Here is a 27,411-nt window from a genome sequence, read left to right as displayed (position 1 = left end):
ATGCCACTCCTGACTGGAGCAAGACAAGTCGACGTGAGCGAAAGACTCACCGTCACGGGTGGCTACATCAGTCGCTGTCTCCTTCACTGGTGTGCAGTGGAAAGAGCAAGAGTAGGTTGGATTAAGCCTCGGTCGGTAAACACACACGCGTGCTTCAACTTTGCTAGAAGAAGCCCCTATTGAAGGAAACAGGTTACCTTCACGCCTGGTGTTAAGTTGCACGTAACGTGCTGAAACTGCCACATTTTTAAAATAAAATGCACAGCAAGGGCACTGATACAGAGATCGATTTGATAGCAATTATTCCACCTTTATCATCACCACGTTCTTAGCAACATAAACTGCCTTGCAACAGCACGCAGCTGCTCAGGCACAGAATATTCATTAAGTGAATTCATACTGGTTTTTTATCTTGGCGCTCTGCCCACCGCGCATTTCCATGCCAATATAAGATTGCTTAATCATTTGTTCTTTATGTGTCTTGATGGCTTTAAGAAAAGAACCTCAAGGGAAAATGTTTTATAAGGCCTTTTTACTCGTTATAGCCAAGTAGCACGTCTTGGGCGCTCCCTTAAGCTGGCATTGTTAGGAAGGAGCCCAGCATCTTCCGTGCCATCAACTCACAAATTTGTTTGCTGGCTGCTCCTGTCCCCCGGGTACCTCGGCCCAACATGGAATAGCGATCCTAGGCTGAGGGGACGGGGACACGGAGGTCTTCAAGGCAAAAGCAGAGGAGGGGATTTTAGGAGCGATGGGCCTCGAGGAATGGGAGACTGTTGTAATTATCGTGGATGACCAGGTCACTGAAGAGGGGTACGACCAAAAAAGGACCTATGGTGCAGTCACTACTGAAAACAAAATATTTTCCCCTTCTTCTGGTGAGAATATGGTCTTGAACCTTTTAATTAATGAACATAATTACCCCTGTCTAATAGATACAGGGGCAGCTTTTTTTTTTGCCTTGAATCAGCAGACCTATTCATCTGGGCTCTCAATATGGGTTTTTTGCATTTATTTCGGGAAAGACAGGTAACAGACAGGGCTTCGCTGGGTCCTCTGCTAGTTTTCTAAAATTCTAGTAAAAGATTTGCAGGATGTTGTGTTTAAAAAAAAAAAACTAACATCTGTTTTGATACAGTTATGTTGATGATTTATTAATAGCCAAGGAATCTCGCGTAGCTGACACCCGAACCTTGCTGTTGGCCTTAGCTGAGAAGAGCCATCGAACTTCTCCACAGAAGTTACAAATTTTTTTAATAAGAGAAGCGTAAAATATCGGGGTTACATCCTCCAGCAAGAGGAGTGGCGTTCCCGCCCGGTCAGGTTTGACATCACCCCCCCCTCAGGGGGCTGACACAAACACACCAGAGGTGGGGCCGTTAGCAAATAATAAACGAATAAACCTCGCCGGGTCAGGGACAGGCGGTACCTCAGGATCCCGCCTCCGCCCTGCCTCCCTCACGGCGGCCAGCCCACCCTCTTTCACCCGCCGCCAGCGGGCGGGGGCTGCCGGCCGCTTCCCGGTACCGCCGGTTGCGGCCGCCATCCCTCAGGGCAGCCCGCCATCCCTCACAGCCGGTGCGGCTGTTGCGACAGGTGGGCTGCGCGCGCGGCGGCTGCGCCTTTACGGCAGGCCGTTGCCCTGGTGACGGTGCGTTGGGCCCGGGCCCGCGCCCGCCACCGTTTCTCAGCGGGGCCCTGAGGCCCCGGTTCCTTCGACCCACCCCGGCCGCGGCTTAGCGGAGTTTCTCCGGTCCCCGGCCTTCCGCAGGGGGAAAGCTGCGGCCATGGAGAAGTACCAGGTGCTGGGCCTCGTGGGGGAAGGCAGCTACGGGGTGGTGACCAAGTGCAGAAACAAGGAGACTGGGCAGATCGTCGCCGTCAAGAAGTTCCTGGAAAGCGAGGACGACGCGGTGGTGAGGAAGATCGCCGTGAGGGAAATCAAGCTGCTGAAGGTGAGCAGGGAGCCGCAGGGGCTGTGGGGGCAGCTGAGGGGAGCGGGCCCGCGTTTTGCAGCAGAGTCGGACCAAACCGATGGCTTTTTTGATGGCTTTGTGTTTAAATTCGTCAGCTGGGAGTCGCGGGACGACGCCCGCCGTGATCTCTTTACTTTGAAGCTCCTGTAGTTATTGCTGTAACAACCTGTCCTGCCGCAGGCGAGGGGAACGGTGTAGCTCAGCGTGGGTGTTCTCTGGGGAGGGAGAGCAGCGGTCTGCGGGTCCAGCCTCTGCCGTGCGTGAGGTGCCTATTCACGGCGTATTTTGGATCTTAGTCGGGTGTTTTAAATACCTTCATGAGAGCAAATGTCTTGTTCGAGCAGAATAGGAAACTTCATGTCTGTGGTCTGAGTTTTTCTTGCAGTAAAGGTGGAGTGAGATCTACCTGTAGGGAGTTGGTGAGTTCTTGGGAGGAAACTGCCTCTTAAGACTTCTTAATAGCCCTTTAAGAAGGGGTGTTTATCCAGTGAAGTTATGGGATAGGTGTAAATTTAAGCCACTGGGTCAGTTTTGAAAGGGAAACACAGTTGCTTCTGACCATGATTTATAAAGTATAACTAACAAAGTCCAAACCAAAAGAGACTTGATTGGGCCCTGTTTGTATTTCCATGAGCAGCCAAGCCATGGTAGATTAGTTTTTGAGTTGTAGCCTTGTAGAGTAGCTTTTCCCTTTGGCTGAGTGCTGTGCTGGATTTGTCTGGCTAAACCTGGCTTCGTTAGAATCTAGTCTGTTTATGTGTCCTGTATTCAGCAGGGAAAGGTACGAGGAAGGGAGTCATAAGGTCTCCATTCCCTCCTGGTGGTAATTGTGTCCCCCTGTGTTGTGTACCAAATTCGAGTACCCTGCTGCTGTGAATTTGCTGCGAAGTAAGGAAGTGCTGAACTTTTAAAACCTGCAGGTGAATGTTGACCTGAATGTGTGACAGTGTGCCTAATCAGACTGGGTACTGGTGTTACTTGATACAGAAAAATGCTTTGAGGAAAGTTTTACTTAATTTTATTTTATTAATGGCACTTTTCCGGCAGGTTTGTACTGCCAGCGAGAGGCTGGAGGAGAACAGGTATCAAATTCCCTGAACCTTATCAATCAACTGCTAGCCCCTAGGCTGAAGCCCCCTGGAATAATGTCCTTTGCTGTTTGAGTGCATGATTTGGGCTGTAGATACTCTGGGAAAACACTCAAGAGCTTTAGATATACAGGATTTTATGTGTGTGCTCTTCAGTGTTTTGTCATGTGGTCTTTCTGCTTCCTCTCTTGGCTTTGTTCTTCCTACAGAAGCTTTTGCAAGTTCCTAAACTCTTTCACTGTCAGTTTTTTCTGCTGCGTTGCTTTGTGAATAGGATGCCAAGGTTGCAGCGTGACGTTCCGTGCCAGGTCATACATCTGTTGTTCTGATTGCTGTTTTGACCGCCTTCAGCCCCTGTGTTTGCCACTGTAACCTCCAGCAGTAGTTGCAAGCATTTTCTTTCTTCCCTTGTGCCACAGGTGGTATGCACAGAAGAGTGCTTGTCTCTGCATGGGCACACGTGGTAGTTTTAAACGTTGGGACACAGGTGATCAGTCTGGTGAAGAAATGAAGGAAAGTCTTATTGTAGCTGGAGTGCATCTAGGCTTTTCCTCTGATGCGAGGCGTTTTGGAGGAGGGAATACGTGCAAGCCTGTCTGCTCTCCTCTTGGCTGCCACAAGTGTCTCTTTGCAAGTCTGCCAGACTATAGTCCCTGTGCTGTGTAGGAAAAAAGGTGATCTCTGCCACTGCTGCAAGAGCTACAGACCCTTAGAGTTAATAGAAATGTACATGTCGGAGCTTGAGACGCAGCCAGCAGCTCCAAGTGTTTTCCCCTCAAACTCCTGTAAACAGACTGGTGTGAGTTTGGATGGTACCCGATCTGTTGGCCAGGCTGGCTTAGTTACTGAGTCAAAGCACGTACCACCTCCCAGGTGTGTTGGGAATTAACTTGTTTTCCTGGGTAAATGGAAACTTAGCAAGGGGAACATTTCCATCTATAGCTCAATAAGTGTGGCCTCTCACAGTGAAAATAAATACCTAGAGATTTAATCTTTCTGTAGTTTCTTCACTTGCATGCTCCCTGTGAACCTAATTCTTTTATTTTTTAATATTTTTTTTTTCCTCTTGTTCTCGAGTTTGGGCAAAAATTTAATTGTGGCTGAAAACAGGAAAACCTCTTTAGGTCTCCTTTGTTGGGAAGGAATTATTCTTGAGAAAATAGCTTTTTTTCTAATTGATCATGTTTTTTAAAATCTTCACTTTTCAGATCTTCTAAGAAATCTGCGTCTATGCCAGACCCAGGCGCAGGTTGGCTGGCACTCCCTCTGGACTGGCAGAGCATTTCCCCTACAAGTCCCTGTGCTATGCAGTCCTTTTGTATCTTCCTTGGTCGTGATCCCTGGGCTATGGTCCTGCCTTTAGGCAGCCTCCAGTGATGTTTCCCTGCCAGGCTCCAAGCTAATAAATAACTGCGCATTGTAGCGTGGTCTGTTTTGTTCAAGTGGTGTGTGGTAAACCGGTGTTACTAATGTGTAACGAATTGGAGGTAGATTCTCAGCTGGTCAGAATTTGATGACAAAATAGCTAGAAAATACAGTAGCTTTTTTTTTTTTTCATTTTTCCATTTAAGTTGCAGGGTTTTTTTCTGTCTTCAGCTTCCCCCCCTCTGCATAATATTGGGAAAAAAACACCCTCCTCAAATCCTTGGCAATTGTCAGTCTGAATCCACTAGACAAAGTTTAATAGAAGCTGTTTAATTGTTAATACTATTATAGGTAAGAATTCTGAACTTTCCTTTTATCCATTCAATGTGCTTGAATTCTGGCACGTTAGTTATTGTAAATGTGTATAAGCTGGCAGTGCCAACAGAAATGCTTTGGGTATGGTAGGAGCTTAAAAGTCTATCAGCCTTATTAGAAAAAATTAAGATACACTGAGTAGTTGGCGATTGTTAAAGGATTTTCAGTCATGGGTTTCTCTAGGTTTGCTTTATTAACAACTGAGAGTTGGGCCACCAGCACAGTGAAGGGCAAACTTCCAAAAATTTCTCAGTCTTATATACCTTTTACCACCCATTGTCCCAGTCCAAACTCTTTGTAATTTTCCAGTTGATCTTGGTTCCTATGTCGTTATCATTCATCAATTTATCTCATCAATTCTCGTGTCCCGGTTCTGCTGAAGTTGGTGGTCGTAGGCAGAAGGTCTTGGGTCACCACAATCACTTATCATCTTACACATCAAAGATCACCTTTGAATTTCTGAAAATCACTCAGGCTATTCTATTAATTTATCTTGTTCTAAAGTTAATCGCTTAGTCTCATGTCTTAGGTCTAAGATCTATGATCCTTCCTGTGTTGATTCAGCTTGACTGGGGTTTTAGCCAGCCGTGGTGGGGATTACACATAGGACAAATAAGCAGTTTATCCATATTGTTTTATAAGCACCTGCATTCTATTAATCACATCTAAAGCAATCTCTAATCATTAGTTATATGTCTGATACGAATAGTCTTAGAAACAATGAGGCTTAAGGCCTAGTTGCCTTTACAGCGATGAACTGGCAGCTAGGTAGAACAGAGAAGCATTGCAGCTGATTGTGTTTTCTTGTAAATGGGGATGTAAAAGATTTTAAAAAAGAGGACCTAGAGAAAGGAATGACAGAGAAGAGTAGTAAAACTTCCTGGAAATGTGGGAGAGAAGAGACGAATCAGCTTTGGATTGTTGGGAGAGGCAAAAAGTTTTCTTAAAACAGAAAGCTGAGAGCTGTCTTCAGCAATCCTTTGAATCTTGTCTTGAAGAGGTAGCTAGCCTTGCTCCTTGTGCCCTGCCCTGAGGGAATAGGCAGGATAGCACAGTGTTACTTGGTCACCTTGATAAGAATACTTCTAAAAGGAGTTTGAGTCACAGATACAGCCCAATGTTACAGGAACAAGCTGTGTTTATTGCTGCTTGAGCTGTTTGTAAGCAAAACCAGGGAATTAGCAAGGAGTCCCTGCAGCTCACCAGTCATGGTTAAATGCCCTGTTGTTCTCGCAGCGGTCAGACATACTTGGCAGAATGCTGAACTTCCCAGTACAAACCGTCCTGCTTTGTCTTTCCTGCTAGCTCAGGGACCGCTGGGTTTTCCTTTGCTATGGCAAGTCTTTGTGGGAGATGTGGTTAGGTGCCTGCTGTTTCTCACGTCTTCCTCATTTGTCACTCAAATGTTCATCTAGATTTCTTTTTTACTTCCTCAAGACTTCTCTGATGTGGAACATAAGCTTGCTCTAAAGCTTGTCAAGATCAGGGCACGAGTTAGTGTCACCTCTTATGTGAGGAGAATATTGTGAGAAGCAGAACGCATGAGATTTTTTCCAACAAAACAACAGTGTGTTTTCAGCATCCCCGTTAAGAAGAAATGTCCTTAGTCAGTGTTTTATTTATTTTTAGGTTACAAAAACAAGTGTCTGCATATATGAGGTGGTGGAAATCCTCCAGATAATGTTAAAAAAAATGAAATAAAATTGGTAAAATAAAACCTGTTCAAAAATATCAGTGAGCTGATTTTAAGAATAAATGAATGTGAGTGCCATGACAAGAAGAGCATGCCAGGGCAGTGCAGTGGCTGGGTTGCGGTTGAAAGTACCTGGTTGTAGTTTACCCATTATATGCTGTCAAGCTCTCATAAAATATTTTCCTGTTTTATAACAGCAACTCAGGCATGAGAATCTCGTGAACCTGCTGGAAGTGTGTAAAAAGAAGAAACGGTGGTATCTGGTGTTTGAATTTGTGGATCACACGGTGCTTGATGACCTTGAGGCCTTTCCAAACGGACTAGACTACAGCAGGGTTCGGAAATACTTATTTCAGATTATGAGAGGAATAGCGTTTTGTCACAGTCATAATGTAAGTATGCATAAGAAGTCAGCTCTGCAGTTAACCTTGAATGAATAGATACAGAAGCCTATATTTTTCATATATATTAAAACTTAGAAAAATAAAGCTTTTGCCAAAAAGGAAGAGGCAGGGCAGAAGGGCTGGACTGAATTTCATGTAAAATGTCAGAGCTTGATGTCAGCTAATCCAGTAGTCTATCTCTGATTTGTGAGTGTGTTTCAAAGGAAGGGTCCAGAAGTCCATGGGGATCCAATACTTGGTGGCACCTTATTATAGGTTGGCTTGTCTTGCAGAGGGAGATAACCAGTTTCTCTTTAAAAAGTTTGACTCCGATAGTGTCTATGTAAACATGTAGGCTTGCTTTTTTCTCTTCAGTATTTTTAGGTTTTTGTTCCCGACTGAATTCTAACAGGTTTGCCAATTTAATCATAGTTGTGTAACTCTATATATAAACACACGTGCATTTATTTATTTATTTTTATGTTTGGGAAACTGTGTCTCTTACGAATTCCTAAAATACTCTTCAAGTTTAACTGCAGGACATGCCCATGGCCCTTGTAATACTTACAGCTTTTAAACTTGTGGTCAAGGACAGATTGTCAAGCATAATAAAGTGTGCCTGTTAAAATACCTACACTAAATACACCTGCAGAACATATGCAGAGCAATACATAAAATAAATGCTTCTGTGTGCAAAAATTAGAGGTTCTGTGTTCACCTGTGTACTTGGGTCGGCACTTGTTCATTGACTGTGTGCACATAGCTGTCTTTTACAGATTCTGTATGTTTCCCACGCCTGCAAAAATGTAGTTTTCTACCTGGATGTGAGAAAGCTACTATTTTTGGTGAGCCAGTCACTTTACTATGTAGAAATGGGGAATTTATTTGTCTTGACTTTCTTTTCTCTGTGCAGATAATACATCGGGATATTAAGCCAGAGAACATACTAGTTTCCCAGTCAGGAGTTGTAAAACTATGTGACTTTGGATTTGCCCGTACCTTAGCAGCTTCAGGGGAAGCTTACACAGATTACGTGGCAACCCGATGGTACAGAGCTCCAGAGCTGCTGGTGGGAGATATCAAATATGGCAAGTAAGACTGGCATGCAAGGCTGCAGAAGGGTTGTGGGCTTGTGGGGAGTATGGGGCGGGGGGATGCTCTGGTTTTTGGGAAGGCAGGGGACTATTGCTTGGCAAACAGGTTAAAGGGATGCTGTTCAGCATTCCCTGGTTATTCACTTGTAAAGTTTTAAGCCTTCCTCTTCTCTTTCCCACTCTGCAGCTAGCTACTGCCAGTGCTAGGCTTTCGTGGCTGAAAAGGTGAGGAGAGCCCTCAGCATTCCTGGTCTGTTGTCTATAGGAGCTTTTCAGTTGCCAGTGGTAGTATTGGGGGAGGCTATGACAGACCTCAGTCCTGTGCAGTTGGAGTCATGGAGGGAAGACAGAAAAGTCCCTCCAACAATTCTAGATGGACATTTCAGGAGGGAGGAGGTGGGATGAATGAGATTTTTCTTAATGGGATCCCCAGTGCCACAAAACCTGGTCAGAACTTAAAACTGTGTTATTCACAGGTCTGTTAGTACAATTGTGCGGGTTTATGTATGTCCCTGTATTACTTAATTTTCAGCAAATATGCTTGAAGAGCGGATGCCTGCAGAAAGAGGAGCTGCTTACCTTTGTGCTCTCTGAAGTGCAAGAATCTACTAATGTGTTATGTTGTATTAGTATTTTTAAAGCGTTAGTTTTTGGAACCTGATTTTACATCTGTCAGGCTTCTGCTAGCATTTGTCTGCTTCAAGAGCTGAATCCTTGCCATTCCTCAGAGCACTTGTAAGCTTGAAAAACAGCTGTCTTGCTGTTTCGGGGAGCAGAGCTGCCCTCAGGGCTCCTAACCTGCTGAAGATGTACTATGCGCTGGCCTGGCTCAGACTTTAGATCAGAGACGAATGAAGCTGTGCTGAGCTGGGGTGTTGTTTGTTTGTTTTTTTTTTTTCCAGGGCTGTGGATGTGTGGGCTATTGGCTCTCTGATAACAGAAATGCTTACAGGAGAGCCCCTTTTCCCTGGAGATTCAGACATTGACCAGCTCTACCATATCACCAGGTGCCTGGGTAAGAAATGCCTGTTGGGCCCCTAGTGCCTGCTTAGTAATGAAGGAGTGAAATACATTTTGACAGGGGGAAGTAAGGTGCAAGGAGAAAGGCTGTGGTGTGTGTATTTCTGAGAGCATCTACTCTTAGCGCCTTTTATAAAGGGGGAGCTAGGAGCTTGCGAGTACAGCATCAATTCATGGCGCACAGGTGGAAAGAGAGTGACCCAGACTGTAGCTCTTACAGTAGTGCTGACCCAGTATTTCAGCCTCTCAAATGTTTCATGGGACTGTTCTGTAGTTCTTCCATGTGGTTGCTTTGTTTGTGTGATTCCAGGTAATTTAATTCCAAGACACCAAGAGTTATTCTATAAAAATCCCCTTTTTGCTGGCATGAGGTTGCCTGAAGTGAAGGAGGCTGAATCTCTGGACAAACGATATCCCAAGCTCTCTGCTGCAGTACTAGATTTAGCCAAGGTAATTAACTGATCGTTTACTATGAACATTTCTCTGTTTACTTGTCCTTCGCCTTGGGGAAGTGAATACAGCCTACGAAAGGGCTGGGGCTGTTAAACTGGCTTTCCCTCAATTACCTGTACAATGAGCAATTGTTTGGGTTGGTAGCTTAGTGAGGACTGCAAGGGTACAACAGCCACCATCCTGGGTGGCAGGGGAGACTAAGCTAGTCATCTCCAGAGCCAAAATAATCACTCTATATCCTCCAGGGAGGATTTGTAGTATGTAGTGCCCCACTAAGTTTTCCAAGGAGATTTGAAAGGTGAAGAAGGGCTTGTGTGTTGAAAGTGTCCTCCGTACACTCACTGCATCAGTTGATCTTTTGGAAGGTCTCCCAACAAGTTTTGCCCCTTGTCTGCTACCTAAGTGGATGCTATGTAGATGATACACAGCCCCCGACTTCTTACTTGCTAGCAGAGCTGTGTGGATAGTGTTTTCTGCCAACCCTCCCTCTACCTGCTGGTGGAGGTACTGCAAGCAAGTAGACTTGGATGGGATGTCATCCCAACGTGCGCCATGCTCTTGGAGCTATGTGTCTACCATGTGAGAATTAGGAAGCCTACAACTTTGTAATAGATTCTGGTGAATCCTTCCAGGGAGTGTTTTTGTGCTTTGACACAGTGGTCTGGAGCACCGATATGTTGGGTAACTAAAACAACCTAAAAACGACATGGTCGTATTTGAAATGTCTGATGATCAAAACTGTTTCTAAAGCCTTAGCCAAACAAATGTAACTGAAAACAAGGGAGGTTTACTGAGAGCAGAGTGATCTGTTTGTATGACAGGTATTCCCTATGCAATGAGTCTTTGTGAGCATTAGTGATTGGAATGGAAGCAGCCAGCAAACATTAATCTTCTTCGGTATTGGTGTCTCTTGGGCCCATCTCAATATAACAGGCCCTAGAAGGGGAAGTTTTGCAGCTTTTTTCTTGACTTCAGTCGGAAATGCTAAATCCTTTGTTTCATTTCTAATGTATTTGCCTTCTAATGTTTCTTTTGATTTGACAGAAGTGTTTGCAGATTGATCCAGACAAAAGACCATCCTGTGCCGAACTCTTGCAGTGCGATTTCTTTAACAAGGATGGATTTGCTGAAAGGTAAACGGTTCATTTCTTGCTCAAAGCAGGCTCATATTAGAAGTAAGTTAAGCAGTTCCGCTTGAAGATTGCACGCGGGGTTTGCAGAGCTGACAGCTGCTGAATGTCTTGATTTTGTTTGGTTTTAGCCTTCGTGGAAGTAGGAGAACGGTTGAAAGGGAAAACACATTGCAGCGGCATGTTTGCCTCATTACCTTGTTATGACATTAATTCATCAGTGTGCGCACCCAGTGTCACACTGTATTGGGTAGTATAGTCTTACACTGTATTCACTGTCTGCATCTGCACCAGACTGGGACATAAACATCTTTATTGCTGTAATGTGAAAAGCGTGTGCTTGTAAGATTGTATTTATTTTAATGGATACATCATATTTGGTTGGCTTCTCAGTTAAAAAGGCATGGTTTGTTTGATTACTTAAAAGGCTATAGGAGCCTCGGCTGAACACCAACTGATGATGATACTGAGATTAACAGAAGCCCTTTCCCCCCCCCCCCCCATATGGAATTTAGATTTGCTCAGGAGCTTAAATTGAAGATTCAGAAAGATGCCAGAGACCATCAATTGCAAAAAAAATCAAAAATCACCAAAAGGGACAAAGATGATGTTTTAGAAGAAAGAAAAATTATTGGTGTCCAGGTTGGTCCATCTTTGTTTTCCAAACCTGTATTTTTTCTTATTTGTTTTATGTTTTAAAATCACTATATAAGTATGTGCAGCAGTTTAAGTTCATAGCAAAAATATAAGCATCGTTTTCCATTTTATTTTTTTTTTATAAAGACTAGGTAAGTGTGACGTGCCAGAGAAGCTCACCTTTGGAGGCCACTGTAAGTTAAAACAGTGCTGAAGACCCTGTCGCCTGATTCAAGGCAGTACATTAGGCCTGTGCCCGCACAGCTCTGACACTCAGTGCAATACAGCCTGCAGGCTGTTGTGTAGAAGTTCTGTGCCTTTGATTCTAGCTGTTTGGCTGCTGCAGGGTTGCTTTCGTGCTTGGCTCAACAGTCTGCAAGTGGCTATTTGGCCAGTCCCTTGCAGGTAAACTACATTGTGATGCAGTTACTGGTAAATACAGAGCTGAAGGGAGAATCAATGGGGAAGCATAAGTCATCTTGAATCATGAAAACATGCTTGTATGCTGCTGTTTACCTGTGTTAAAGCCCTGTCTCCAAAATTATATATTTTGCTTTCAATCAGATATTAAGGAGCAGAGGCTTCAGAGTGACTTTGAGGTGACATTGGGCTCAGTTCTTATTTCATTTCGTTGGAAGTGACACAGGATAAGGGTGTTCTTCCTCCATCATTTCCAATCCCATTTTAAGGTGACTTATTTGTAGAGGGTGCTGGAATCCTGACGGGTCTCCTCCTGCTTAATGGAAAACAGAGGTTTTCTAGTAAAAACAAATCCATCTCATCAGCTCCTTGCAGAATCATGCAGGTTTAGGCTTTTGACCGTTTTTTCCCCGCAGGCACTGCTCTAAGCTACTTTTTAAACATGACTGTAAGAGAAAGATGATGCTTATTTTCCCAAACAGGATTTCAGCATTGACCCAAAGAGCAGAGATGCAAAGCTATTAAAGGCGAAGCGCTCTAAAGCTGATGCAGAGAAAGCAGACCGATCCTCCAACCTGAGCTCCCTCTACGACAGTGCGATCAACCCCTTTAAAATAAGCCCTCAAACCAGCCTAAAAGATTCCAGCAGCAGCTTGGACTATGCCAAGAATGCAGGCATAGTTATCCCTCCCATCAACCAGAACTTTTCTCCCACCACGGTTGGGATGGGTCCTGTGCCTGGGAACCTTAATTACAGGTATGGGAGCAGAGCTAGAAGAGCTCGTATCCATCGTCCCTCTTGCCGAGGAACTGTAATGTCCTGAGAGAGGTGCAGGGTGATGACGTGGGTATGTGACATGCGGGTTTGGGACAGGACACGGCTAGGAACAGCTCTTGGGTGGAGGATTGTACGTGGATCAGAAGGCCCAGCTTCACCTCGAGCAGCTGTGTGTGTCCGCGCAGGCACGGGGCCCATGTGTTTCTGCATTTGGCAAAGTTCTACTGAACAGCAAGAGTTTGCCAACTGCTGTGACACTGGCCTTTCTTTGACTCATGACTTGTTCTTTGGACCAAACTTCTCTGTTAACTGAGCTCACAAAGGATATTCTCCCTGTAAGCCTTCTTTCCAAGCATTTAATGATAGTGTTTCTGGATGTCTTGCTTTTGTTGTTTGTATATGCACCATGTTACCCCGGTTCACACAAAGTTTGGGGCATTTTTGATTACAGAGTTGATGAAAAGAGTAAAAAATACTTGAACCCATTTCTAAAGCAACGGAAACATTCTCCAGCAGGCCATTACAGTGTAAGCTTGACATTGGTAAGTCGTCTGTCTTTCCCCCTTGGCAAAGCAAAAACAAATTCTGAACTCAAGTATGTGTTTTATTGTCAAGAATCCCATCTGTTGCAGCCTTCACCATAACTCCCAACTAGAAAGATTATTTTCTTTACCCCTTTTTTTACCTATAGATGTGTTGTCTGCTATGCTTTGCTAATAGTTATCTTACATGAAACATATTTTGTGTCAGAGGACAATTTTAAATGAGGGGAGCAGTCCAACACAGGATATCTGTGAGACTTGGAATATATCCATAGCCTCCTGTCTGGCCAGGAAAAGTAGACATTGTGTGCCGCGCTACTGAAGCGGAATTGAAGATCTGGATGTAACATGGTCAGGGCCTTGTTTAGTCATATCATAAATGCATTAAAAATTGAAAATTAAAACAAGTGAAATGGGAAGCTTTCCACTGCACTCACTACCTAGGTAATATTCTTCCCTTGCCAGCAGGAACACTTGCCTTTTTACAGATAACTAATCCGAGCCGTTCTCCAAGTGTTGTATTTTGTCTCTCTGAAAGCAGTCTCGCTTAGATGATTGGGTGTCGTGGTTTAACCCCAGCCAGCAACTAAACACCACGCAGCCGCTCACTCACTCCCCCCCACCCAGTGGGATGGGGGAGAAAATCGGGAGAAGAAGCAAAACCCGTGGGTTGAGATAAGAACGGTTTAATAGAACAGAAAAGAAGAAACTAATAATGATAATGATAACACTAATAAAATGACAACAGCAATAATGAAAGGATTGGAATGTACAAATGATACGCAGTGCAATTGCTCACCACCCGCCGACCGACACCCAGCCAGTCCCCCGAGCGGCGAATCCCTGCCCCCCACTTCCCCATTTCTGTACTGGATGGGACGTCCCATGGTATGGAATACACCGTTGGCCAGTTTGGGTCAGGTGCCCTGGCTGTGTCCTGTGCCAACTTCTTGTGCCCCTCCAGCTTTCTCACTGGCTGGGCATGAGAAGCTGAAAAATCCTTGACATTAGTCTAAACACTACTGAGCAACAACTGAAAACATCAGTGTTATCAACATTCTTCGCTCTGAACTCAAAACATAGCACTGTACCAGCTACTAGGAAGACAGTTAACTCTATCCCAGCTGAAACCAGGACATTGGGTTTTTTTGCTGTGGCTGTTCCTTTGTTTATAATGTATAAATGACACTTGAGCAGAATGGATTCCTTCACACGCATTAGAGTCTTTTCTTTTATTCTTGTGCAAGTTCCAACTATAGCCGAACGTTGCTGTGTTGGTGCATTTTTAAGCTTGAAAATAGCTTTCGTTTTTCTACATTTTCATGAGCTGGTACTTATGCCTTTTGATTACAGGTGACTAATGAAAAAAACATCCTTCAGGCAAATAGGAAAAAATGGGAATTCTCCAAGACAGATGTGCGTTTGCCAGAACTAAATCATCTCCCTGAACTGAGAGGAGTGGAAGGTATGAGCTTTGATGTCCTCTAAATAAAACCTGGATACTAAATAAGTGGCAGGAAGCGGTGTGCGTTACAACAGTCAGCTCTTGCTTCCTTAACATTGTATGCATTGGTTATGTTTTGCAGCGTGGCATCCCAGATTTCTGAGAAAGGAAAATAAAATCGTTTCAGAGTCCCGTGTCCCCTCCCTTGCTGCTATTGACCTCCATAATCCAAGTCTGGCCTCACAGCAGGTAACAAAGCAATAAAGTAGTTTGTGCTGCTCTGTATTTGTTTGGTCCGGGACTTTCTGAACAGCGTGACCCACGTTTCCAGTGTGACTCTTAACAGAAGCAGAACTTGCCTTGGTTTCTTAACTGTCTAAGTAAAAGGACCTGAGGCCTTACGCTGGGGGAAGAGAGAAGGGTGGCAGATGAAACATGGGCCTCTATTTGTCTCTCTGAGGTTAGCTAAATACTAGACTCTCACTGCTAAGACAGACAGCATGAACTGTTGCTATTTTAGCTGGCTGGATCAAGGTGCAAGTAGGCCTGATTTACCGGAGTTGAATAGAGACCAGGAGGGACACGTGTTCTGAGGAGAACTGTTCTGGCTGTGTTAGATGTTGAGGGGCTGAGTGCAGTAGGGAGGGAGAAAGCGTAGAAGCCAGGCCTAGGGAGAGAAGGGGAAAACTTGCAACTCTCTTAAAGATTAGTTTCTCAGTGACATGGAGATGTCATTTGAGAGGTAGGTAATTCCATAGGCAGTCACTTTGGCTACCTTGCTTCCAGTTGAGAATTGGCAGACTGTATTGGGACGAGGGGGGAAGCATTTTTAAAGTCTGATTTTATCAAAGAACAGATTTGTTTTAAGTTACATGTTGGCATCGCGTATGTCCCTAGAAGGTGGTTTCTGATTGTTCTATTTATACTACGCTTGGAAATTGACCCTCTTTTTTTTTTTTTTCTTTCTTTCTTTCCCAATTTACAGCTGTCAGGGACCTTGATGCCCGATGCATCAGAAGCCAGCTTCCCCAGAGTTGAGCACTAGCCTTATGGAGAAGATCACACCTGCCTGTAAAAGGTAGGCTTCAATTTCTGCAGTGCAGCCTTCTGGTGGCTTTAATTTCTGCTGTGTGGTCTTGTCATGTCTTTCAAATGGATAGTTTCATGAACACTTACCTACTTGGGAGGTGCAATGGGAAAATCTTTTGCGCTTCACGTTCTCAGTTAGGACACCTAGCTATGACAGACTTCTTACTGTGAGCAGCGTGCAGTTTTCTTTACAGATACTGAAGTTGGCTGTGGCAGGTAAATCATCTTCCTGAGCTGAGGTGCTAGGCATTGGCATTGGAAATTGAGCAGCTCAGGAAGTTGGGGGTTGAGCAAGCTGACAGAATAACAAAAAGGGGAAACTGGCTGCCTTCACATGAGGAGTGGAAGAAATGGGTTTTATGTACAGCATTGTCAAGTGCATCACAGAAAATGGACCTTCTTGCAAGAAGGGAGAAAAGCATTTGGGGGGGCTTGTCAAGCTTAACATGAGGGAAAATTTTTAGTAACTATGTCATGCATTTTAAGGTAGCTGTGATACCTCAGTGCTCTCCAAGTACGAGATAGGAGTCTGGGAGAGAAGGAGTCTTGGCTCTGTGGTTGACTTGTCTTAAGATTGAAGTATTAAATTTGAATTGTGCCACTCTATTTGCACTTTCACGTAGCATTGTATCTTATCATTCCAGATTGTTTTAAGCTGAGGCTTTTAATGTTTTAATAGTTTCTCATCTTGTCCATTGAAAGACATGCAGTTCTTTCAGTCACTCGGTTTGTCTGAAAGAAAACTCATAGAAAAAAATGTGTGGTTTTGTTTGTTGTTTTGCTTTTCTCTATTGGAGTATTGTTACATCTTGTGCTCAGCATCTTCCTGGGAGTCTGCTCTATGTATTGGAGTTTGTCTTGTGCTCTTGAAAGCTAGAAATGCAGTGCTTAGCTGAGGGTTTTTACTCTCATGATCACCCCTCTTTTTTCACTGAGGCTGGGCACGGGGACTGTACCTTCCAGAGGGAGAAATTGGGGAGAATAAAGAGGGAAGGAGACAAGGTGCTCTGGAAGGTTCTTCAGGGCTGTGCTCCAAAATCTCTCTGGCTCTATTGGAACCTTGTGTCCTGCATAGGTGGGCTTTACTCAATGCTCTGGGTACACTGGTGCTGCCAGCCTGGATGTGATCACATACCTGCCCCTCCGGGGATTCTCTCTGTGGCCGCAGGGACCACCAGGCACCACAGCCTCCCTCCTCTCCTACTCGGTGTTAGTTACAGATAGCCATGAGCGTGTCATGGCAATACCGTGCACGTTAGTTTTTTTCTTTTGGGCTCTGGTGTTTCCTTTTTGAGGATAGGGAGCAGCTGCTGACTCTGAAATCTCTGCACCAATGCTGGACGTGCTCGTTATCTATATGAGTGTATTTGTCACTTACATTCGCGTGATGCGATGGCTTAATGCTACTAGGAAGAAAGAAGAAAAACCATTGGGGTGGGAAGCAATCCTGATAATAGAAGTGGGGGAAAAAGAAACCTTACTAAAGTTGTCTCATCTGTGAAGCACAGATGTGTAAGTGCACAACTTTAGCAAAGTAAGGACATGTAATAAACCAAAATAAAGGAAACATATCGTCACGGACTACCTCTGGTTTTGTTAGCCCATCCATAACATCATTTTTTTTTCTCCTCGATGCAGGTGGCTGAAACAGTGGGAACAATCCACCTGAGTTTCCGGGTGCTAAAGCTGCAAGGTCTCTGCAGGAGAGAGGAGGATCCCTTACTCTCGTTAGCCCAGCAGACTGCCATGGGAAGAGGCTCAGGTCCAGTCCAAGGACAGAGCTCACGCTGCCATTGCTGCTGGATTTCTTGCATGCAAAACAGCTCGCGAAACGTTGACTTTCTGGCCTAGGGCCGGGTCTTATCTGAGGTTGCTCAGAGAAAAACAGTGGTTATTGTGTGACAAGGGTAGAAGCTGGTTTGGAGGATTTTGAAGGAAGCTGGGCTTTCTTTTGTCTAACTGCTGCCCTCTTGAGGGTTTCTCTTTAAATGAAGAGAGTAGATAGCTGCTGAATTTGCCATGTTTTGGTGGGCTACCTGATCTGTATTGGAAAGCACCTTTGCCTTGACAAAAATGTGAGTGAAGAAAATGTTTGTGCAAGAAATACAATGTTTAAATGTGTAAATGTTCCCAACTGTTCCTTTGAAACCCTTGCTAAGGCTCAGCAGCATGTGTGATCTTGTGTTAGGTTCCTTTTCCCTCCATGCTTTCATGCCCCAGTCTTTGGGTGGTTGTTTTTAGGGTGTTTAACTTGGCCTGTTGTCTGGCCACGCTGGGTGAATGTCTGGCTGCTGTTAATGGTGAAGGAAGAATAACAGTGTAAAATACTGAGCTGTGTAGCAAGTGGCATGTGAAATGGTTTCTATGAATGCTCAGTTACTCCCTTAAGTCATCAGTCCTTTAGGTTCCTTGGGGCTCGGGACATGCAAGTGTAAAACTGACAGTGGCTTGTGGAGAAAGATGGCATCGCCGTTATCTTGGGTCTGTTATGAGACCATTTTTGCTTATCTGCCCTCAAGCTGGCTGTAGTCAGTTCTGTGGTGTCCCTGCGTTGCTCACAACTCTCTCTTCTGGCAGCTCGAGGCTGCTGTCACAGCTCACACCCCTGTACGGTGTAGTTAATTTTGGAACTTGTCTTTACACAAAATATGGCCTTTACCATCGATTTACCGTGGCAGAATACAGTATGAATGTCATCTTATTTAGAACTTTGTGGCTATGCTGTGTTTTGACACTTACGTTAAAATTTGTAAATAAAAGGATAATCAAATTCCAGATTTCTTGGTACTAGTGTGTGCTTACAAATGAGATGTGCTTGCTTAGTCTTCCCTGGACTTGGTGTTATTTCTGCTCATTTATATTGATGGCATTGCCTGCATTTAGAAATAGGACTTTTGAATCAGTTTTTATTTAACAGTTGACATCAAGTTTCTTGCAGCCATTTACAAGCACAAGTTCCTTATGTCCCTCAGCAGCATCCGGACAGCACCTAGCTGACTGCGTATACAGTGTGCCCTTTACTTTTCCAGCTGGGCTGACCTACTGGCAACAGCTCTGTTACGTTCCCGTCGCCCTGCTTTTTCTTTGCTGCTACGAACTGCTGTGGGGTAGCCCAGTTGTACCCGTAGCAAATATTCCCAGCTGGCCACAGCAGTCATTTAGCTAGCCGTGGGCAAATGCAACCAAGCTACTTGCCTAAAATTGACCGATGGGAAATTTACCAAAGCCCCAGGGGACGGAGCAGCCCCCGACCGGGGCTGGGTGCTTCTCCCGGCACGAGCACTGAGATGCTCAGCCTCAGCACCCGTGGGTGGTGGGTCCTTGTCTCAGAAACAGCAAACAACTCCTCCTGGAAAACATTCGGGGGAAACCTCCCTGCTGTCCACCTGTGGGCTGGTTTCCCCTATGGTGGCGCATCAGATGATTTCTGAGTTTATTATTGGGGGGGGGAGAAAGGTTTTAGGGGAATGGGGGGAAAAAAGGAAGGTTTGGGGAGGGGGAAGGAAGCAAGGCTTAAGGGGAGGGGGGAGAAAAAAGCAAGCAAGGTTAAGGGGGGGAGAAAGCAAGGTTTAAGGGGTGAAGGGGGGAAAAAAAGCAAGGTTTTAAGGGGAGAGGAGGGGGGAAAAGCAATCAAGGCTTAAGGGAGGGGGAAGCGAGCAAGGTTTGGGGTGGCGGGGGGAGCAAGCAAGGCTTAAGTGTAGAGGGGAGCTACGCTGACAGCGCCGAGCCGCACTGTTAGACGCTGCGGCGGCTGCAGGCAGGCGGCCCGACCGGTCCCGGCGCTCAGGTAACCGTCCCTCCGCCGCCCGGGGACGGCAGCGTGGCGCCGGTGGAAGCGGCGGGGCGGAAACGGAAGCGAAAGGGCCGGGCCGGGCGAGGTGTGGGCGGCCATGGCGGCGGGCGGGGAGGAGGAGGGCTGCGAGCATTACCGGCGGGGCTGCCTGCTGAAGGTGAGGCGGTGGCGGGGCAGAGCGGAGGGTCAGTCGGCGGGGGTGGCCGGGAGCGGGCGCTGAGGGTGTGCCGTGCCGTACCGTACCGTTCGCAGGCGCCGTGCTGCGGGAAGCTGTACGCCTGCCGGCTGTGCCACGACGGCGCCGAGGGGCACCGGCTGGACCGGTTCCGCGTGGCCGAGGTGCAGTGCACCCGCTGCCGCCTCCTGCAGAAGGTGGGTCCGGTGGGGTGGGCCGGGGGCGCCGCCATTTTGGGGGTGGCGCCGCCGCCGCCGCCGCCATGTTGAGGCGGGCGGGGGGTCGGTCCCGCACCTAACGGCCGTTTTCCCCGGTTCTCCTCTCCTCCCCGGTGCGGCGGCAGGCCCAGCAGCGCTGCGAGGGTTGCCACAGCCTCTTCGGCGAGTATTACTGCGGTATCTGCCACCTCTTCGACCGCGACAAGAAGCAGTACCACTGCGCCGAGTGCGGTATCTGCAGGTACGTGAGGGGCGGGCGGGACCCTCGGGCCGGGCCCTGCCCCTAACCCCGCCCGGGTGGGGAACGGAGAGGAGGGAACCGGCCTTGGGGTGACGCTTTTCTCCTCAGGATTGGTCCAAAAGAGGATTTTTTCCACTGTTCGAAATGCAACTTATGCCTAAGCTTGAGTCTGCGAGGAAAGCACAAGGTAGGAATACACCGGTTAACTCCTTATCTTAAAAAAGAAAACATCTTGCAAATGAAAGCTGATAGTGCCTCGGCTCCCTCCCAGGCCATATGGACAGGGGGAGCGGCAGGTTCTCTAAGTGCACCTAACAGCAACACAGAGCACTTCAGGGCTGGCTTCGCTAGCAGTTGAAGCTGTAGGAAATAAACATCTTGGTCTCCTTCACTCCTTTTAAAAGGAGCTGTTGGTTGCAGATCTAACAGTGTGTAAGTTTGAGCTGCTGTTCCGGCTGCAGTATAGGAAAGGCTGGGCTGCTTGCCGCTGCGGGAGTTCTGGGAGCCCTTTTCTTGTGTATGCTTTCAAGCTGTTTGGTTTTTAAGGTGCTAAGCCACCTGTTAATTCTCAGAACTTCAAACTAAATGTAAACAGTAACGTTTCGGAAATCTTACCATTCTGAAGGAATTTTGGAATTTAGAAAAATGCAGATGTCCGTGCAGTAGAATAACTTTTTTTTATTTTGTCTTTGCAAAGTGCATTGAAAATGTCTCCAGGCAGGACTGTCCAATATGTTTGGAGGTGAGCTGCTTCTTTTCATTTCTTGGGTTTGTGTGTGTCTGTATTTTTGACTGTGTTTGAATTAAATTTTCTTGTCTTTTGTCTGATACCTGCCTCAAAACAGGATATTCATACTTCTCGTGTTGGAGCTCATGTTCTGCCCTGCGGTCACCTCCTTCACAGGTAAAGCATTGCACATACTTGAGAAAGGGGAATAGCTTCTGCCTTGTGTGTGGCGTTTATTCAGCGTCACTATGGGCCTGGTTAGTCTGTATCAGCTACTTACAGATGGCTTCTAAGGGACCCACACGGTAGGGGATAGTCTCTGTTTCATCAGGAAAGACTTTCTTTAGAAAGGTTGTCTTCCTTCCGCTCTAAACTTTGGCGGTGGCGGAGGGGCCTGCGTACTGTTCATTCTAAATTTTCCCATGCTGAATTTCCATCTGTTACTACTTAAATTTCAAGAATCTTGTAGAGAAGTCCCTCCTTGGTGCAGAAAGCAGTTGGACAATGGTTTTAAGAGGTTGGTGGCAGCTCATCATTTAAGTTTTAGATTTTTTTCCTTAAGAGAGCCCCCAAGACAATGGAGTGCTCTCTTGTGCTACAAAAACTGCTAGCTCTATTGGGATTTTAAAGTGATGTGATATATAGCATTGGTGCCTTTGGAGGAATAATTACTACATGTTTCCCTTCCATTTTCCCTTTCTGCTTGTGTCTGGTGTTACAAATGCAGCTTTTTGTTACTCTGTTGGCTCTCTTGTTTTTTCCCCTGTTGTCTCTGTGCGCTAAGAGAACGGTCTCTGTGTTTGACATAGGTCTCTCCAGACTCAATCTTTGTTCAACTTTTGTCTGTCTTAAACTTACCTTGTGATGCATCACACTCCATTTTTTCAGCAAACTTGAACCACACATTCCTTGTCACAGCATTGACTCTGTCCCCTTGTGTTAGGTTAGAAGACCTTAGAATAGAACCAGATGTGCTTTGTTTCCAGATTTTTGCCTAAGTACTCACTGATTTTGCTGGGAAGTTTTTTTCTCACTTGGACTCAGGGTATTTTTTAACTTTGGTTTGGGGATAGCTGTGTGCCTTTTCCCTTTGTTCAGCCCAAGTGTGTTACCGGTCAGTAATTGCATTCTTCTTACTAAACTTCTCATTGTGTTTTCTTTTCAGAACATGTTACGAGGACATGCTAAAGGAGTAAGTATTTCTAAACATCTCTTCTCTTAATATTGTTGTAGTTCAAACAGATTACTTCAAGAGGCAAAGAATGTGATGCCAATCCTGTATTTAGTAACTTAAAGGCGACTCCTAAAGTGTTAATGGGCTTTTAATTTCTAATTCTGTATGCAAGAACTCCTCGATTCGTAGTCTTTCTCTTTGACTGGGATGTTATGAAACTTGTCCTTTTGGGTAGACTCATTTCATGGCCCCACTCCGTCTTCTGATCTAGACTTTTTTTTTCCTTTCTGCCAGAGGTTACAGGTGTCCTTTGTGCATGCACTCGGCTTTAGATATGACAAGGTACTGGCGTCAGCTGGATGATGAAGTAGCACAGACTCCTATGCCCACAGAGTATCAGAACATGATGGTGGAGGTAAGAGATGAGACTTGAGCCCATGTCTCTGTTCTTGGCAGGTCTGTGCCTTTGCGTTACTGGCAGTAGAGGGCACTAGAAACTTGTCCTGGATCAGAAGTCAACCTGACAGTTAGGGAATGAGGAAGGAACGTCGTGTGTAGGCTTACAGTATTCATCTGCTGGGTTTATAAACACACCAAAAAAGCACACCCCCCCACCTGCACTCCAGAAAAAACCCAACCCCAAAACCACAACCTGTTAGTGTTGTAGTTTCACACAACAGAGAAATGGCTTGGTCTTTGGAAATATCTTGCTTTCTCCAGTAGTGTTAGGTGCTGTCATAGGGAAAACCAGGAACATTTGGTTTTTAGCAGCTTGGAGCTTCATGTTGCAGACTAACCATGGTGGGTTTTCTGCAAAAATATTCAGCTATTGATTTGTGCAAGGCTAGCACATAGAGACTTCTGTTTTCTTCCTGTTTCTTTGTATTAACTCAGAACTGTGAAACTGGTTGCTATTTGCAGGTAGCACCGAATTCAACGGCACTGGTCATTTATGTTTTAGTTGCATCTGTTACAGTTTAGACAACCCATCCTACCAACTCTTGGAGTCAGGATACTTGGAAAAAATCTCTTTACTGCCTATTTTGAGAGGAAGGCTTACTTGCCTGTCTTGCACAGCAGACTGGTTAATGTTGCTAGCTGCTGTTAATCTGCTCTCGTTTTCACTTGAGGGTTTCTCTGGTAGTTTCCTACATGGAGAAGAAGCCAAAGTGTATCTATTGCTGACTTATGCAAGGAGTCACCTTCCTATACTAACAGTAAATTCTTTGTGATTATACAGCGTGATCTGAGTAGTTACAAATGGAAAAGTTAAATTAACCCCACTGTCTTTTAAAGGAAGATATTTTCTGCTTTGTCCCCTGATTGCAAACCAGTTCTGTGGTTGCTAGAAGCATGGTTGTAGTACATTGTTGAGTGTCCTGCTGATGCTAAAGACTCTCTCTCTCTTGTCTATGTGTGTAGATCCTTTGCAATGACTGCAATGCCCGGTCTACAGTGCAGTTCCATCTCCTAGGCATGAAGTGCAAAAACTGTGACTCCTACAATACTGCCCAAGATGGAAGATGCCGACTGCCTTTGGAGGAGCAGTGACCAAGATAGGTGCTGCATTCAGCTGGATGAGGAAGACTCTGCCATGGAAGAGACCATCTATTAAAAAAAAAAAAACAAACCACCACTTGTCAGTAAAAATTTATTCCAAGTCGTCATGGCAGCAGTGAAATGGTTACAAGATTTAATTAATGCTGGTGCAAAGGAGTTTCGCTAATTGTGCCCCCCTCCGTAGTATCTGGGGCACAGCGCAGTCAGGCCCTTCAGGGTAGTCCCCATCGAGCAGCGTGCTGCCCGATGAAGGTTAGTTCCTAGAGACAATGGCACCCTTTAAAAGAGCCATTTACTGTGTCAGAGAAGGGACAGCCTAGAAGAATAACTAATGAGATGCACAATGGAAATTATAAGCAGCTGACACAGCAGAAGATGTTTTGGGGCAGCTGAAGGTTGTGAGCATAACAGGAGGTGGAGGTATAGCTGTTCTGATTGCAGCTGTTGGAGAAAATTGGTAGCTTTGAGAGTGGCCTCTTTACATAAAGCTGACATCCGCAAAGTTTTGTGCGAGTACATTTTGTTCCTTTTAAATGATGTGTTTGTTCTAGGGCCTCGGAGCCATCGGCGCAAGTGTCTGGAGAGGGTGAGCTTGCAGAAATTGCATCCCTTGGCTTGATTTGTCGACACGTGCGCACACACAGCACCCGTACAGAATTCACTTTGAAACGAGGCTGGCCTGCTCGCATATGTGCGATGAACGGCCTAAAATTCAAGCCGCAAGGCCACCCTTCTCCCCAGGACACCCATTTGACGTGCTGTCTCTTCACTCGGATTCCTTTGCCAGCTGCAGTCATGTTTACACCCATTTCTTCCTCATTTTGCTTTATTTGCTTACAAAGGCCGAGGTGTTGTAGGGTTTTAGGCATATATGTAGCTTGATGTTTTGATGGTTAAGCACATAAGTGAAGCACATACTATTGTCTTGTCAGGATTGACATTGGGCCAACTAGTTGGGCTGAGCCTGAGATGTTTGCTAAAGTAACAGCAGTTCATAGAGGCACTCGAGTAGTGCAGGGACCAATTTTCTGTGGTTTGGGGTTTTTTTAATAGTATCTGATTTCACTGGGGGGGGAGCATGGAGGAGTGCTTTTAAAAAACACAACCCAACAAACCTTCCCACCCTTTTTCATGTAATAGCCTGCCCACAGTGTTTTGCAGTCTAAATATTGCAGAAAGTTCTTAGTTCTGAGAATTTCAGAACATGCAAATAGTTTCCAATAATGAAGTAAAAAAAAAAAAGCCCAGTTACTCTTCACCGTACAATTACTTGTTTTTACCTTGTTCTATGGTAAAACAACAGCTTTTCTTAATCTGACTGTGCCCCTCTATGTACGAAATACGAGGACTGGGATGCTAGCGTTACTGTAGCTTGCCTTTACGGGAGTATCTTTTTCTGAAGCACTTTTCTCACTGCTATAAAAAAATGTAAAATAACGTCTCTATTAAAACAAATTACGCTATGTGTGATGTGCTTTCCTTTTACACACGTATTCTGTGGAAATTCCCAGCTGAGTTTAAACTTATGATTCAGTGCTGGAAGAGGCGGGTTATATGTCTGGATGCATGACCCCCGGGTCTCTATTACGAAAACAGCAGTCCTAATGTTTCTGCTGTGTGCGTGGTCAGGTGCCGGATCAGGCCCGGAGCCTCTCGCTGTCCTCCGAGGTGGCCAAAACTCCAGCGGCAGTAGCCTGCTGTGGTGGGACTGGCTGCGAGCAGCAGGTTGGACCTGACCTCCGCCACAGCGTCACACCAACCAGCGGTTACTCGCACTCCCGTCCCTCTGCAGGGAGGTCATGCTACCTACCCTTGAGATGGGAGATGCTTTAAATTTTTTTGAACAAATACTTAAATCCGATATAGCAGAGCCCCTCCTGCCTTGCTGAACCTCTCTGGCAAGAGCCCAGGGCAGCACCACGCTGTTTGTCTCCTTATTCCTTCACAGCACTGTTTTAGGGGCGACCAGCAAATTAAGCATGCCTCTGTGCTGGAGGGGAGGCCCCATTAAAAGTGAAACCAGAGCGGTTTGTGTTATCCCAGTGAGCAGAACAGCTGCCAAAACCAGTTTCTTCAGGTCCCAGCCCATGTCGCTGCTCTCCCACCCCAGATCTGCCCCATCCGAACTATGGTATGGGGGGACGTGGTTGGCAGAGTGGGCGGTGTGGGTTGAGGCTGGCTTTTTCCACCCTCTATGGTAATTGGGATGAGTTCCATGGTGGGGAACCATGTGTGGGGCCAGGTGGGCTGCATCAGCTCATCCAGACCCCTTAAATAGTCTGGGGGCTGTGTGGGGGGGGGGAGTAGGGTGTTTGGTGAGGGAGCAAGTAAGTCTGCTGGAGCATTTCCCTGTCTTTGGGGGTGCTTCTAAGAAAAGATGGGGGTTTTTGGGGGGGAGGGGGGTTGTGGGCTGTGCTGGGTGCCAAGTGGTGGTTTCCCCCTGGGGGCTGCTGTTAAATGAGTGAACCTGGGGGGACTTTGTTGTCTTCAGAAGTTCAAGTGCAGAAGAAGCTTGTCTGGGCTTTTTGCTGTGTTCACCCATGCTTGCATGAGTGGGGTTTGGAGATGGACATCCTGGGGAGCGTCTCTCCGAGGGGACACGGCCTGGGGAAAGGGCTGGTTTGACTATGGGACCGTGAATCCCTGCTGCCACGAGCCTACGGAGTGTGGTGTTCCCATGGTGCTGACATCCCTGCTTGACTTTAAAGTTTCTGTAGATGGCAAGAAGGTCTCTTCTCTTGCTTGTGGATGACGCTTTTGGTTCCTCCGCTGAAGCTGCCAGCAAGACTCCCTGCTGCTTTGGAGCACCCTCCAAATGTGTGCTGTCACCTGGTGGCTTCACTACCCTCCCTGGACAGAGACCTGCTCCCAGGTAAGCCCCTGAGGGCCAGTGGGGCTCGTATCAGCCTGAAGGAGTTGTCATCTCAGAGCTTTGTGGTCTTGTAGGGACATACCCAGCTCAGGCAACGGGGCCATGCAGAGTATTTTTTTTAATGGGGAGGAAGCAGCAGCTCTGGGCGTGCAGGGGAATTTGGGTACCTGATGCCAGCAGAGCTCATCCCATCACCACCATCACCGCTGCTGCTGCTGCACTGGGTCTTGCTCGGAGGTTACTGTTGCCCAAACAGCTCCAGCCCGGTGGTGACTGCCAGCAGCTTGACAGGGTGGTTTTGGCTGCCAAGAAGCAGGGTAAGAAAAGTTCAGGTGATGCCTGATATTTTCGAGGTGCTTTTTTTGCTTTGAGTGTTACTGCTTGAGAAGTGACTTCCCTCTGGCTTTAAAAGGACATGCAGGGTTAAATGAACTGTAAATGGGATAAAAATGTGATGTCAAATGATGTCTTTGAGAAGAATCTGAGGAATGTTGTTTTCCTGTATTATTAAAGCAGTTCTAGTCCTTCTCCTCCCAAAGCAGAGGAAAAAAATCCCTTGAGCACACTGTTAGTTGACGCTTGAGAAGCCCACTGATGGCAAATACTGGGTTAGACACCGTTTCCATAGGCAGTGCTGGTAACAGGGGCTGGGAATTGGGCGGTGGCTGGAGAAGCAGAGATGGCATGGAGATGTGCGGAGGGCATACAGCATAGCTAGGAAAAGGAACAAACGATAAATTCCTTTTTCTATTAAAAAGCCACTAGCGAATGGATGCTCCGAAGAAGGTTGGGGAGCTATGTCTAGTTGTCGTGGGCTCCGAAACCAGGGCAGGCCGTCTCTGCAGATGAGCGTGGCAGTATCCCCGGCTAGGTGACGAGTGCTCTGGCTTGATGGCAGAGGTGCCCCCACCTTCTGCTGCTCTGTAACCCGGTGATAAAACACTCTTTTGGGTTCCTCACAAGCAAGTCTTGTGTGACACAGGGATGTCGTAGGTACTGTCTGTGCTCCCTGGGTGGATGGGGCTCGAGCCTGGCTTCATAGCACCTGGCAGCCGTTGCCTTCAGAAGATGGTGAGATGTTGAGTACGTCTAAAGTGCTGCTGGAAGTGGAGGACGTGGGCAGTGACTTGACTTTTACGTGTCTCTAAGGTTTTGCGCTGGCGGG

At 46.1% G+C, this 27,411-nt stretch overlaps 2 protein-coding genes across 3 annotated transcripts; both read left to right on the top strand.

Moving 5' to 3' along the window:
* Window positions 1–1,650: 1,650 nt before the first annotated feature.
* Window positions 1,651–18,273, top strand: CDKL2 (cyclin dependent kinase like 2). The gene is made up of 13 exons (XM_052813075.1): window positions 1,651–1,955; window positions 6,695–6,889; window positions 7,794–7,972; window positions 8,877–8,989; window positions 9,305–9,444; window positions 10,492–10,580; window positions 11,093–11,219; window positions 12,116–12,390; window positions 12,863–12,953; window positions 14,307–14,418; window positions 14,540–14,646; window positions 15,383–15,475; window positions 17,125–18,273. The coding sequence occupies exons 1-12, from the start codon at window positions 1,788–1,790 to the stop codon at window positions 15,440–15,442; spliced, it is 1,656 nt and encodes a 551-aa protein (XP_052669035.1). The 5' UTR covers window positions 1,651–1,787; the 3' UTR covers window positions 15,443–15,475; window positions 17,125–18,273.
* A 1,042-nt stretch (window positions 18,274–19,315) lies between these two features.
* Window positions 19,316–24,837, top strand: RCHY1 (ring finger and CHY zinc finger domain containing 1). Of its 2 annotated transcripts, none has more exons than XM_052813063.1 (9): window positions 19,316–19,436; window positions 19,532–19,651; window positions 19,798–19,913; window positions 20,022–20,100; window positions 20,611–20,655; window positions 20,759–20,817; window positions 21,806–21,832; window positions 22,109–22,229; window positions 23,289–24,837. In XM_052813063.1, exons 1-9 carry the CDS (start codon window positions 19,377–19,379, stop codon window positions 23,292–23,294), a joined length of 633 nt encoding a protein of 210 aa, XP_052669023.1. In that variant the 5' UTR covers window positions 19,316–19,376; the 3' UTR covers window positions 23,295–24,837. The 2 variants fall into 2 exon arrangements, with proteins under 2 accessions (XP_052669023.1, XP_052669015.1); XM_052813055.1 differs by having other exon boundaries at window positions 23,237–24,837.
* The last annotated feature ends 2,574 nt before the right edge of the window (window positions 24,838–27,411 follow it).

Source organism: Harpia harpyja, chromosome 2 (genome assembly GCF_026419915.1).
Source record: "Harpia harpyja isolate bHarHar1 chromosome 2, bHarHar1 primary haplotype, whole genome shotgun sequence".
Taxonomy (NCBI): Eukaryota; Metazoa; Chordata; class Aves; order Accipitriformes; family Accipitridae; genus Harpia; species Harpia harpyja.
Note: the sequence above shows the minus strand (reverse complement) of the source record. Positions and strands in the feature narration are given on the sequence as shown.